General features: G+C 37.0%; 1 protein-coding gene across 2 annotated transcripts in view; it reads right to left on the reverse strand.

The window, feature by feature from the left end:
• CERT1 (ceramide transporter 1) overlaps positions 1-14,671 on the reverse strand; it is a 77,995-nt gene that overhangs the window by 18,292 nt on the left and 45,032 nt on the right. For both annotated transcript variants that reach the window (XM_058824518.1, XM_058824517.1), the window contains exons 4-7: positions 12,580-12,687; positions 11,675-11,813; positions 10,622-10,705; positions 5,075-5,232 (exon numbers count right to left, since the gene is read on the reverse strand). In XM_058824518.1, the coding sequence (XP_058680501.1) occupies positions 5,075-5,232; positions 10,622-10,705; positions 11,675-11,813; positions 12,580-12,687 (489 nt within the window). The remainder of the gene's footprint in view (positions 1-5,074; positions 5,233-10,621; positions 10,706-11,674; positions 11,814-12,579; positions 12,688-14,671) is intronic.

Below are 14,671 nucleotides of genomic sequence, written 5' to 3' on the forward strand. Positions count from 1 at the left end.
CTTGCAGATATGGGTTTAATTATTCAGCAATCCAAATTGAAATTTAAAGATTCAGTGGAAAACCCTAAAGCAATATTGAAAAGATGAGTTTACTAACTGGGAATTTGGTGGTAACATTCCCTCAAACACATTTTCCCGTTTCCAGCTAGGGAATACACACACACACCCCACACACACATACACAAAAAACCCCACAACATTTTGATGGAGACAATATTGTCCTTAATTGTGACTGCAGGCTTTTCCTTTCTGAAGCAATCAAAGAGGCAGTACCTGCTAACAGATTTCACAAAATTTTCTATGATTATCTTTTTTGAAAGAGAGACTTTGGAGAGTCCTCAAGATACAGAAAGCATGACTTGAGTATAAGTCACTGAGAAAAGTACAGAAATATTACCAGACTTGGAATAAAAAACAAAACAGACCCCCCTAAAACACAACTCCTTCTCCCACTCACTCCAAATCCCCATACTTTCTGTAATTCAATCTGCAAATTAGTTACAATTCACATGTGTCAAAATATGACTCTCCAAATTTGCCAGTTTCTCTTGGCAATAGTATTAGAGAAGGCAGAAACAAAAACAGAAAAATGCTGTAGCAGTCAAGACAACATGAAAAGCATTATCACAAAGACTTCATTGCAAGTAAAACAGTGGATCAAATACTAATGACAAAATCCTTTGTGTATAAAATGTGTATATATTTTAAGAAAATGTTTTAAAATACATTCAATGTATTATTTACTATACTGGAGACAAAAAGTCAAGCTCAAGATCCTAAGAGCTAGGTATAAAAGGTGGAAAGAAAAGCTGCAACTACAATAACTTTAGACAATACTACAATACACATCAATTTCATTCTGGACATTTGACTATTTTGGTAGTTAAAGAAAACTAATCATATAATCTATACTTCTATCATTGCACAATATTTATTTCCTTCTTAGAGCAGTTTACAGACAGATTCAAGAAAATCAAAAGTACAAAGATCTACAACATTCTCATCCCACACCTATCTATCACATGGAAAGCAATGTCTCTTCATCAGCCCCACAGTTATAAAAGTTACTCTTAAAAAGTGATGTTTAACCACTAAAATGAAAAGATAAAAACTAAACCAAAAGCAGCTCTACCACTCCAGAATAATGGTAGCACAGGTCTGAATACAGTCAATTGCTGTAATTAAGGGTGTAGGCATCAAGGTGCTGCTCACATGGGTAGCAATTGTGGGAGGAGACTGAGGCTGCCTTGCAGCAGACAAGAGGTGGCCCTTGCCAGCTCCACAACAGACTCACTGCAACACACAGCTTAGCCCAACCACCATGCATGTGACACATCTCTGAGGGAAAAAAAAAAGGAATAAAAAACACTCTGTGGAAAGAAGAATTGGAAGAAAAAGTGAGAAATGACGGAGATGCCAAGACCAAGAAGATGAGGAGGTGAGGAGGCGCAGCAGAATATATATGTCCAAACTGCAGGGGTATTTCCTGAAAGAATCACATCCCATGAAGGATCTACACTGCAATAGATTTGTTTTCCCAGAAGGCTGTCACCAATAGAGGCACTAGAGCTGGGAAAAATGTATGAGGAGAAAGGAATGGCAAAGATGAAGTTTTGGACTAATTGTAAATGGAACATTCCTCACCATGCACTGCCTGCTGCTAGCAGGCAGTAAGGTTATGGAACATACTACCTCAAGTGAGAGCACACAGCATGTAGTGATCAATCAGCCCAGCCAGCCAGGGTTTGTCAAAGGCAGATTGTGCCTTACCAACCTGAGCTTCTATGACAGGGTGACCTGCTTAGTGGATGAGGGAAAGCCTGTGGATGTCGTCTGTCTTGACTTCACTAAAGCCTTTGACTCCATTTCCCACAGCATTATCCTGGAGAAAATGGCAGCCAATGGTTTGGCTGAGTATACTCTTCACTACTTAAGAAACATCTGTCTGGATGGCTGGGCCCAGATAGTGGTGGTGAATAGAGTTACATCCAGCTGGTAGCCTGCCACCGCTGCTGTTGGCAGGGCTCAATATTTGGGCACGTCATGGCTCATATCTTTATGGATGATGCAGACAAGGGGATCAAGTGCACGCTCAGGCAGTTCACAAATGACACCAAGCTTGGTGGGAGTGCTGATCTGCTGCTTCCTGGAGGGCAGGAAGGCTCTGCAGAGGGATCTGGACAGGCTGGATCATGGGCTGAGCCCAGTGGTTCCACAAGAGAGGTTCCACAAGGCCCAGTGCTGGGTCCTGCCCTTGGGTCACAGCAACACCAGGCAGTGCCACAGGCTGGGGCAGAGTGGCTGGAAAGGCCCTGGGGGTGCTGGTGACAGCAGCTGAACATGAGCCAGGCTGTGCCCAGGTGGCCAAGAAGGCCAATGGCATCCTGGCCTGGATCAGCAATGCTGTGGCCAGCAGGAGCAGGGCAGGGACTGTCCTCCTGCACTCAGAAAAGGTGAAGCCACTCCTGAAATTGCATGTTCAGTTCTGGAACCCTCAGTTCAGGAAGGACACTGAGATGCTGTCCAGAGAAGAGCAATGGAGTTGATGGAGTATCTGGAGCACAACTCCTGTGAGGAGTGGCTGAGGGAGCTGGGGGTGTCTAGTCTGGAAAAAAGGAGGCTCAGGGAAGACATCGTTGCTCTCTACAAGTGCCTGGAAGGAGGCTGTAGCCAGGTGGGGCTGGTCTTTCCTCCCAGCTAACAAGCACAAGCAGAAGAGGAGAAACAGTCCCAAGCTGCAGCAGGGGAGGGCTAGACTGGATATCAGCAGGAAGTTCTTCACTGAAAGGGGAGACAAGCATTGAACAGACTGCCCTGCCCTGCCAGTCTCACTGGAGGCATCACTGAGCCTGGCAATGTTAAAAGAGGTCTAGATGGGGCAATCAGGGACAAGGTTTACTGGTGCACCATTGGACTTGATAAGGTTTGAAATCTTTTACAACCTTAATGATTTTATGATTCTGGTAGAGGAGCCTACAGGGAAAAGGAATGGAGTTGAGCTCAGGAAAAAGGGCAAGACAACTTATTCTACTGTTTGTCCTTCTATCTCCCATTAACTTCCCATTATTTTAAATCAGCAACAAATTGATTTTCCACGTGTCAAGAATGTTCTGCCCTGACAAAAACCAAGAAGCAATCTTCCTGTCTTTCTCTTGACCCATGAGCTTTCTCATTCTACTCTTCTACCGAATCCTGCTGTATAGGTGGTCAGCATTTCACTCTGCCAAGGCTATCCCACCACAAGTCTAGTTATTTCATTCAAGAAAAAATCTCCTCTTCCAAAAGGTGAGCAAAGAGAGGAATACAAAGTAATGACTTCATAAACTAATTAAGGTACTTAATACCCTAACTGTCCTCTAAACCCCAGAAAATGTCATTGACAAATGGGCCTTTTTGAAAGTTGCAAGTCTGCCAAAGCAGAGCAAGTTGAAAACTCTCAGGTTTCAGGAGCTTTTGCCCTTTTAATTCCTGGGAAAAGAAGTGGAAAGGAGTTTGTGAGCCCCTTTAAAATGTACTTACTCATACTGTATGAGATATTAGTCCCATGAGACGCAAGTGAAATTGAGCCTTGAATTTGCTAACCACTTGCTTCTTCCACAAGTGCTTTAAAGCTAGTTTACAAGACAACACAAAAAAAGTGACAAAACACAAACCTAAATAATTTCAAATTATATTTTAACATATTATTCCTTATTAAAATATACTGAAGTACAGGCAAGGAAAACATCTTCTAAGGAAAGTCTCATCAACACAAATGAAGAGTGTTTGTCCAGCACAGGGAAGGCTTTTGCTGTGGCATCTAACAGTATCCTTCTGATATGTTTAAGAAACTAATAAAGAATTGAGCCAGTGTCCTCACAGTTTACAGGAGAAGGCAGAAAAATAAGCTTTAGATACTGGAAAAAAACTTACTCCAGCAGGATATAAGGCAAAACTTTTTCATTCTAACAACAGATGAGGAGCAGACCTGCTTAGAAGATCTAGGCTGTCTACAGCCTTGATAAAGCCCTGAGCAACCTGGTCTGATTCAAACTGTCCTTACTTTAAGATGAAGGTTAGAGCAAGAGAGAGCTCTTGAGGTCTCTATCCAACCTGAACTCCCCTATCATCTTACAGGCTTTAAGTCTTGGACCTACTGTAATTCTTCCAATGCTCAGCTGAACCAGTAAAAAATTATTGACAGAAGTCACAATACAGTGACACAGGGCCAAGCCTTTGACATATGCACAAACAATACAGAAGACAGGGTCAAGGATTCAAATATGTCTGAATATGTTCATTCTTTGAAAAATGTATCACTAAATAGAGTAAGATTTGATACATGGTATATGTGACATCAAAACATGGAAGGAGAACAGAAGGACCGCTGCAGTGCACACCAGCCAGCAATGGTAGGATTCTAAAAATTAAAGCCTCAACTCCAACCTGCCATGCCTCCAACAATAGATCTCAGACAAGAAGACACTGCTCCTTTAGAGCTGTTACACTGGTTGAATAGGTTCAGAATGGACTATCACTGCCTAGAATAACATATACTCTAACACAACACAGAAGATTTAACTGGTTAGTATAAAGTATAACAATCTCACCAGTCTCTTAGAGGACAGTGAAATAATTTTATATTGAGGAGACATATAAAGTTAGAATTGGTTGTTTTCCCCAGTGTTATCACCACCTCTTATCATACTAAAACATTTCAGAGACTTGCACATCATTTTGCATGCACGGATAACTAAGTGTATGTCAGAAGGCTGTAAGCAATACACTTACTACTATGAGATAATTTCAGATTCTTTACAGATATAAAGACTATTGGACTACTATCTGAGTAAGTGCTGTGAAAAAAAGACTATGATGAAAGGAGCTACTATATCACCACTGCATCACCACTCAGAACAAAGCTCCTTAACATTTTATACGGTTAATAATTTAAGCACCTGAAATTAATAAATGTTGTATATAAAAATAAAAGCAGTTGTTTGAGTATCAAAGTTAGTAATAACTTATTTGAAATTTCAATTTCAAGCTAAAGAAACTTTTTCTTTCAACAAACGTAAAAGGAAAATGATCTTACCTTATCTAGTCTTTTTTGCCAGCTTTCTTCACGTTTTACCATGAGTTCAATACAATGAGACAGTGTAGCAAGTATTCCAGCAGTAGTTGCCTTGAAAGTTATAGCTTCCCCTTTAAAGTCTATGCCATTAATTCCTTTGGGTGTCACATGTGGAAACACTAAAAACACATATATGAGATCACTGATAGCTGCCTTAATCAAATAAGCACTTCACATGGATGTGTTATATTTGAAGACAACAGACTGGCAACGAAGTTAATTTAAAAATAAAATTCTGAAGTGATAATAATGTCCACAGTTACCCACAAGATAAAGAAAAATATTCAAAAGGCGAAACAGATCCTTGCAGCTTCATTTTGCTATACTGTATTTCAAGCCTGCTTGTAATGCTGTATTACTCTGCACTCTGCAAATCGTGTGGGTGGAGGGAGTGGTAATAGTTTGTAACAATAGCAGTTTGACAGCTTGAAATGGGGCCTAATTAACACAGAGCAACCTTAAAACGTATCAGACTCAGCACTGAGAAAGGAACAATTTCAAAATGTCATCAAATCCAAAATGTATAATTCAAGGTTCTTTTAAGCATATAATTACAAATTTTAAAACCTAAAAGTAAAAAGGTATAAGATAAAAGCATCAAATGTACTGAATTTTCCAAGTACTGTGAGTTTTACAGTTCCAAGAACTGCTTCATGCTGTCAACCAGGCCATCTGTTGCTAAGGCTATTTAAACAAGTCATTTAAAATGTGTGCAAAAAAAAAAGTACCTATTATATGTCACACTGGTACGTAGGTTGACATAATAACATATCAAGCACTGCACATGAATGTCAGAAAATATTACAAAGCAGAAGTAACACTCAAGTTGAAGCTGACTGAACCTAGCAAGTTAAAGTAACTCCTGCTGTTGCCAAAGAGCAAGCTCCTGACTTATCACCTGGACTGACGTAATTTTTTCCTCCAGTCTGTCAGTTTGTCGACATATGACTTTTACAGTTTAAAAAGTTCCAATTAATTTTTGAGTAAGTTTATTTGTCTGCAAGAGCAAAGCAGAACTTTCAAGCAGTTCCATTCTGTAATGACAGAACAGTGTCTGCACTTAGGGAATGGAAAGCAATCATCACATGGTCTTCAGCAGTGGTTTAAGTCTCTAGAGGTTTTACATGCCCCCCTTTCAAAAGGAATCAAACTCTTTTTTCAAACAAGTAATTAGAGACTACACCCAACTCCAAATACCTCAAGAAGCAGACATACTATGGTAAAATACAACCTTTTTTTTTAAAAATGTTAATTGGAAACATTCCCTAAAAGGTAAAAATGATGGGGGCTGGAAAAAAAAAAAAGACAAGCAAGAGAACAAAAAAATTGTTTCAGAAATGATAATAAGCAGACCAGCTCTCCCTCCCCAACAGCTGCAGAGGGCACACAGCGGGGACTGGCACTGACAGTGGCATAAGCCGGCAAGGAGTGTCTCCACTGAAAATAATTAAAATTATACAAGAACTTTGCCCATAATACTTCACAACTGAAAAAGATGGTTTCACACTAGTAATTCCTCCTGTTGGTGTAGGCTATGTTCACATGCAGGCTTAACAGCACAGCTATAATGTTTGCAGATGTGATTTTTCTCTCTCACTTAGGAAATATGCAGACATGCTGAAGAAACTGTAACTAGCTGCAACACTATATAAATAATTTCAGAAATCTCTGCAGTAGGATTTAAGAGAAATACAGCAACACAGCTTAATTTTCTGGAAAAGATAGAACTTTTGTCCCTTTTGAGGTCTCAGCCACATCTTATTAACACTTCTGTACAGTCCTAAGCCATTCCTTAATGACTAGTGTCAGATGAAGAGCTGCAGACTTGAAGTCAGTGCCCAAATTTTTTCAGTCATTACAATTATGGGCAAAAATTAACATCTTGCAGAAGATTTTGAATCTTTTTAAAAAGAGATGGTCACTCAACTGATTCCTTATGATGGATACTAGTATTTTGATTCATTCCTGATCACAGGAAGTATCTGTCTTTCTGAAGCATGTAGGGAGATGACCTCAACCCTGACCTCAGGAACAACTGAGCTTAGACATTTTACAAATACTTGTAAGAAGATTTTCTATTTGGAGAGACCAAACATATTTCTGATTCCTTTTTTACACTTTTTTTCATGTCAGCTACAAATTGATTATTTAAAAATTAAACCAGGCATCTGGAGATCTATGTTTAAAGGTAAAGACCAATAGGAAAGGGTTCTTACTGCTGCCACTGCTCTTTGGTTATCAAACTGCATGCCGTCAACTGAAAAAAGCAGGGTAATTTTGTCTCCCACCTTAACTTCAATTTCAACATCTTCCAAGCAGTTTATTTTTCATTATCCATCTACGCTCTATTTCTGACTTGCTTTCTCTTTTGTTTCATAAAAGGAATTCTTCATATCATTCTTTAACTTTCAATAGCTCTTTATCTTTTCTCTCCTAGACCTTTGTGTCTGTTAGGATAGGTGTTTCCCTTCTTGTTCCCAAGATTCTGCTGGTAATACCTCCCCACTGTTTGATCAAATCTGTTTTCCAGAGAAATAGAAAAGTATTCTAAAGAGAGTAAGTAGAAAGATGTTTTTCCATTTTTTTTTTCCATTTTATGCTCCCTTAACATATTATGTCACTTAAGTAATTCTAAGTGAAAAACAAATATTTGTGTTCATGTCCATTTCTTGATGCCTACTGTTGTTATGCTCTGTGGATTGCAATAGGATCAATATGACTAGTTTTCCTTTAAGAACACCTCCAGTTTTTCAACAATATTTTGGCAAATATTTTTCCTCCATTCAAAGCACAAAAATCCAGCATAAACTTCTGCTGTAATTTACATCAAATTTCTGTTCTTCAGCCTTTGTACCACTTCCATCTTTATAGTTCCAGTACAAAAGACATCTTCCATATTCAAGGTGGTTCCTTAAGTAGGTTACTCCTCCTCTTCCTACTCTTAGGAAATTTAATTCTAAATATGTTCTCTTTCCTGAGGGGATGAATGGGAACACTTAGAGATCAAGACTCTACATTCCTGAATATAAGATCCCAATGGGCAAATAGGCATCAGCCAGACACCATACCCTGGTCTTTTACAGTTCCAATTACCAGATTGGAATAAATAATATTGGCCAATAAATATATTGGCCAACTGGAAGGTGGCCAATATATTTAAACAACTTCATAGTACTCTACCTACCTGTTCACCTAAAGATCCTGCAGAACACAGAAAAGAGAAAGCCTCCCCATCCAAATCACCTTCAGAGCAGTACACAAATGTCCATACTTACATTAACTTTCTCCTCCCACACAGAGAACAAATTGCAAAAGTCAATTTGAATATGGCCCCTTAAATCGGTCTTAAATCTAATAATTTGAGCTTTAGACTGGTGCACTAGTAGTTTGAACAGTAGGCTTAAACATTTCATCATATCATAGTAAGCTAAATTAAGAGGTTGAACCAATGCCTCACTTCCTGAACCACTGAGAGGAGAACCATCTCAGAATAAACAGGCAACCACTTGTAAGCTATGGTTAAGAAGATTGTTGGAGTCTTTCCGGGATGAGATAGAAATTTCAACAAGAGAACCAGAAAATTGAGAAACCAAATTTTAACAGTTGCTCTGAGGCTAAGCTTTAAAAAGGGTGTAGTTCAAGATAAGTCTTTCATTGCCAGTTCAGTCTGACCTTTTTTTCCTGCCCAACACATGAGCATGGCTGTCTCAACCTGAGACACCTACTTCCCCCATTGTATCACTTTTAATTCCACTCTAAGACAGAGTCTAATTATTCATTTCTAATCAAGCTTTGCAGCACTCAGCTACTAAATATTTAATTAATTTAGCCATTAGAAATCAGACTGAGACACAGAAAAACCAAAATGGGGACAAATATTTTCATAGAAATAATTGATGGAAAGTAAATTCAATGAAATACAGGACTCATTTGGAATTAGAAGTTCTGCAAAATGCAAGGGGTTGCAGAATTATTTCCTGTAGGGAGCTATAGTGAGTGAGTTTATACAGGGTATCCATAACACCAAGTATCAATTTCCTGGCATGTAAGTTCCCAAAAGCTTAATGACCAGCTCCATTAAAAATACAGACTTTCCTAATGATATTCACCATAGTATATGCATATATATTACAGATGCACCAGAACAAACGTAGATACAAAAAGATTTTCTACCAGTAAATTAAGCTGAAACTCCTACATGATTGTACAAAAATTGAGTTTGACAAAGACATCTCTTCCAAAATGAATCATGCAAGTAAAATTAAACTCTTATTTAGCATTTGTCTTCAGTTTTCTGAAATCTAACTTAACAGTTCTTAAAAAAAAAAAGAGTACAGTTTGATACAGACAACAGGGTTAATGGAACCATACACCTGCTTACACTTGCTTCAAAACTTCCGTGTTATGCTACCTAGTCTCTGAAATCAGCATTACAATTATTACTCAGTAGAAAAATCTACTTATGTGATGAATTCTGGAAGTAACCTGAAAAGCTCCTTCCATTCAATTTCCTTTCCTCTTCCATCACAACACTTTAGGATATGTTTTAGAAAAAGCACTTAAATACAAGAAGGAAATACGTAATACAAGGGAACAAAAACCAATTAAAAAGAAAACAGAAGACATAGAAAAGGCTTATTTTGCCCTATATTTTCTAGGTTCTTCATGAAAGTATTTACATTTTAAAAAACATTTCTAGTGAGTAGTTTGGGAGATTCCATCACACTTGAAACTGGAGGTGCAACTTCTAAGCTTTGTGAATCAAGTCTAAGAAATACCTTACGACTAACTGAATTGCCAACAAGTAGAGAGCGTAAACACTAGAATATTTAAGTCAGAAAACATGAGAAGGTCTAAGAAGAATGCAAATACAGTTTGAATGCATACACAACTTCCTCCAGGCCAGAACTATCAAATTTCTCGAACAGCAAGACTTGCATGAGTTCTTCACATTGGCTGTACGGGTACAGTGAGTAAAATAACTAGTTCATTTATGATAAAAATAAATATCAGAATTCTGCTCATTATAACAATGAAAAGACAAAAAAGCTCTAAAATTATGATAAATAAGAATCACTAACAGTGATGTCTTAACCATTCCACAGCCACAGTACTTGTGAAAACCATAGGAGGACATCGCTAAGAGGAAAAGCACTGAACTTCACCAAACTCCTAAAGCAGGTAACACTTGCAACAACCTGTTACAAAATCTCAGTTCCCAATATCTGAATAATGCAGCTGTTTCAACAGAATTTTGTAGCAACAAGGACTTTAGACACAGAACAGGGAATTACACCTTGACAAACTTGCATTAGTATTTGTGTGAATAATCACTAGAAGTTGCTAAAGAATTATAACGTGACTAAGAACTTCCATTCACATACACTTAAATAACTATTCTCACCCTTTTCTGCTTAGAAAAAAGCATAATACACCTGTCTTGTACCAGATGTATCACCATACCAGTCATTCTAATTTTCATCACTGAAAAAATTGGGAGACACTTACGTTTTTCCTTACTGCTGTTACTGTTATGTACAAAATCTCCATCAGGACGTACTGTAGGGAAATCATCTTCATCGTCTTCTACCACTAGATTTGAGAGAGAGTGTATTATGGGAGTGAGAAAGCTTTTCTAGTTCTTTGCAGTGCAAGAAAGAATTAAGACCGTCTTCATGCTTAGCCAGCTCTTCTTCCTGTAACAACAGTCATGACCCCTCCCTCCCTTTTGGGTTTGGTTTATTTTTTTTGACCCAAGACCACTACCAGTGTAAATGCCAGTTACCAGCAGAATCTAACATTGCTCAGCATTGACATTTAGCACTCATCTGGTGAGAGCAACATACTTAGGTGTTACAAGTGGATAAGCAGGAGTCATGATTCAGTACCTATCTAATATTCTACACTGGAAAATTTTAAAAAAAAGTGGAATTGCACTTCTCTGGTGTTTTATTGCTACAGAAAGTTTCACACTGCCAGAACAAACAGGGATGAATATAAATGCCTCCGTAGAGTGCACAAATACAGTGACGAGTTGTGCTCTGGTATAAGCAATTCAGAGATATGTAGGCATCCACATTGTAGTCTAGTATGGTCTCAAGTGTGCATTCAGTGCTCCATTTCCAGCCAATACACCTCAGAAGCATTACTTAAGGCAGCACTTTTGACTTTTTAAAGTGTATTGTTTCTATCAAAACGAATATCCCATTTATTTTTCAAAATAACAGGTAAGAGACAGGAATAAATTTAATTTGTGAGAGTTAGCAATTGGTGTTCTATAACAAAACACTTAAAAAGAGCATTGCTTTTGTACAGTTGACAGCTACAGGTTAACATCAAGCAAATTTTAAATCTGAATTCCAAAGTAAAAATAATTAACATGCATATGCATTTATGCAACTGATTAATCCTTTACTATTAGGATACATTACCTTATTATCCTTAATTTATGATACATTATTTTATTTATAAGACATTAAATTGTATTGGAACAGTATCAAGAGGTTTCCTCGGTAAAAAGCTACAGTCTGTGGAGGGAAGAGTTTTCAGCTACAGTGTTACCTTTATCCCTCTGGAGTTCGTCTTTGGAAACTGCATCCGCACAAGCATCGAAGTATTTTTGTAAAGTATCAACTTGTCTACACAAGATGTCTCTAAAGGTTTCCATTTCTGCAAGCTTCTCACGTAAGCTATGGCCCTTCTGAAAACGCAAACAAAAAAGGCGTGAAATATTTCTATATACTCAACAATAGCTTGATGCACTATAGCTACAATTTAATTTTAAACAAGATATGTCTGCAGCTCTGAAGAAGAAACTGAAGCACACTAAGGACATTTTAGATATCAGCAATTAAGAAATACGGTTAATGTCAGAAGAAACGGTATCTGAGTATTCCTTACTCATTTTGTCACTGGTCTCAATGTTTTCTGTTGACTGCACCTGCTACTTCAGAGCACTCCACAAAACCTTATTAAAAAGTGAACTTACATGCTACCAGCTTTATACATATTTGCCTGAAAGCAGTCAGCTCTGGTTTAAGATCTTTGCTCCAATCTTCATTCCCTTTTCTGCTCTCCCAGAAGTACAGCACACTCAGTTCATATATTAAATATTCATATGCATGACACAAGGAAAGCCATAATTTGTCAGGCAGGGCTATATCACACTCATTAAACTACAGAATTAGTGTTTGTTTTTATTTGGAGCCCAGGATATTTGGTGAGTAAACTAGAAAAAGTTAATGAATACACTCACAAGTTTGATTTTCTTGCCACATAAGATGACACCTCAGTTTAAAAAGGATGATTGCATGAGAGGCACGAGAGAGCTTCCCATATCATCTGTATGATGGACTACTGACATTTAGTGTTTTTTCTACAATTATGTGAATAAGTCTTCATACCTAACTTCTTTTCCAGTTGCATGTTATTTATGTATGAATATTAGGAAAACTTTTTGCACCAACCTTGAATGAAGAGGTGGAGGTTGCAGAGTATCCACTTGCTGCAGACACAAGAGACACCATGGACCCATGACGTCGCAAACTTGACTCTGATCCATATCCAGATTCAGTCTAAAAATCAAACCACACAAAAAAGTAGAGTGCTGAGGCTTTTGATAAAACAGAAATATTGAAAACAAGATTAATGCAATTTTCTCTGGAACCCACCCACTTGTTTTTTGCAGTATAGGTTTAAACAACTCAAACTGTGCCTGCATCTAAGATGTTGATTGTAGTATCTGTGAAGTTATTATAAACTTATTTTTTATTATCGATTAATCAATTTGTAAAATAATTTGTTACCTACCATGAATTATGTGTCCCCAAAAGGACACAGCAATATATATTTAATGGTATGAAAAAGGAACAGTGTTTCATTAATTTGGTTTATGTAATTCCTAAGAAGTAACTTTCACAGAGCCCATTAAAAAATGTACCTTACTCTATAATTAATTGGGGGATTAAACATGGTTCAGTCTCAAGACAATCAACTTCAGTCACTCCATCCAATAATACAAACAGTACCATTTTCTTTTTAAAAGCAACAAAATAGATATCAAAGAAAACTTTCTATCAAGTTTTTTTCCTGTTTCAGGCCTCTTTGGCAAAATTATTTATACTAGACTGAAATTAATATTTCATGAGAACAGAAGTCTACATAAAACAAGGTACAACTAAAAGTAAGAGAGAGGATACAATAAAAGTAACGAACTAAACAATGAAAAAAAATCTGTTTATTAGAATAACATTTAGAAGATCAAAAATAGAGTTTGACAAATTTCCTCACAAGTCAAACAGAAGCAGATACTGAGGAACTGAAGGAAAATAAACTCCTCTAAATGTTAATCTAAATGATGTGCATGGCAAAGGAGATGTAAGCAATAAACAGATGGTTCAAAATAATGCATGAGATACTGTAAGCAGATGAGTTTGATCAAGTAGACAGACAACAGTGAAGGACTTTTGGCAGAAATAAATTCTGCAGTAGCACCAAAACTCCAATGGGGCAGGGAGATAGGAGACAAAACAAATGGTATAGAACAAAGAAGAAGCAATTATGAAATTCCAGTTATTGTACATTTTATGGAAAAATTGGGAGCTGTATAGCTGAGAAGGTGGGAGAGTATGGATAAGCTAAAAAGCAGAGAAAAGTAAAGAGTTCTTTGAAGTATGAATTAAGAATTTCGGCAAAGAGGGACAAAGTATGTATGTATGAGTTACAAGTAAGAGTTTGGGCATACAACTGCTTTGTTTCAAAAGCATTTAATAAGCATAAACCTGAAAAGAAGAGTCACCCAACACTTTGAAACATTTAAAATTTCTTTTAAACACAAATATAAAAAGACTTCACTGTTTAATCAGTATTTTCAATACTTATTTAAGCATATGCCACAAATCTTAAGATGATCCAATATGTTTTTATTATAGTCAGTTTGACAGTGCAAATTCATTTAATTTTCTCTGTAACTTGTACACACTAGGAAAGATGACAAAACTTCATTTTAACAGGATATAGCTTAAAAACAGATAAATTTTTAAATGTAGCCAAAATACCCACTTCACTGAGGTTAGAGTATTTCAACCAAAGATACAAAGTGCTTTCTTATTTTGTTCTTGAAGTGAGAAAAACACCCTATGCAAGACCTTGCTTTAAGCTTAAGAAGCAAAATTTCTGGATTTCTTTACTTGAGATTTAGTCAAAGCCACACCTATATAGTCCTACTTCAGAACTTTCAAGAATATTGTAAACTTTTAAGTAGAAAATCTGATGCCTTATATTCTATATCAATTAAATCCTTTTCTTATATTATGCATATAGTCAATGCTCAGCTAATTTAGTTCACATAATAAAAACTGAGGGTGAAAGAAAAAAACCCAACCCTTCTTTCAATATATAAGCTTGATTTTTTTAAAGGTAGCTCTTCAGCAGAGTATTTTTTTCTCATTTATGCTTGTGATTATTTTTTCCACTAAATAATTTATCCATGCTACAGAATTGTACATGTAACAGCATACACGATTATATGGATACAGCTATCAGCTTGCAAAATTTACC

The sequence above is a fragment of the Ammospiza caudacuta genome, chromosome Z (assembly GCF_027887145.1).
Source record: "Ammospiza caudacuta isolate bAmmCau1 chromosome Z, bAmmCau1.pri, whole genome shotgun sequence".
Classification (NCBI taxonomy): Eukaryota; Metazoa; Chordata; class Aves; order Passeriformes; family Passerellidae; genus Ammospiza; species Ammospiza caudacuta.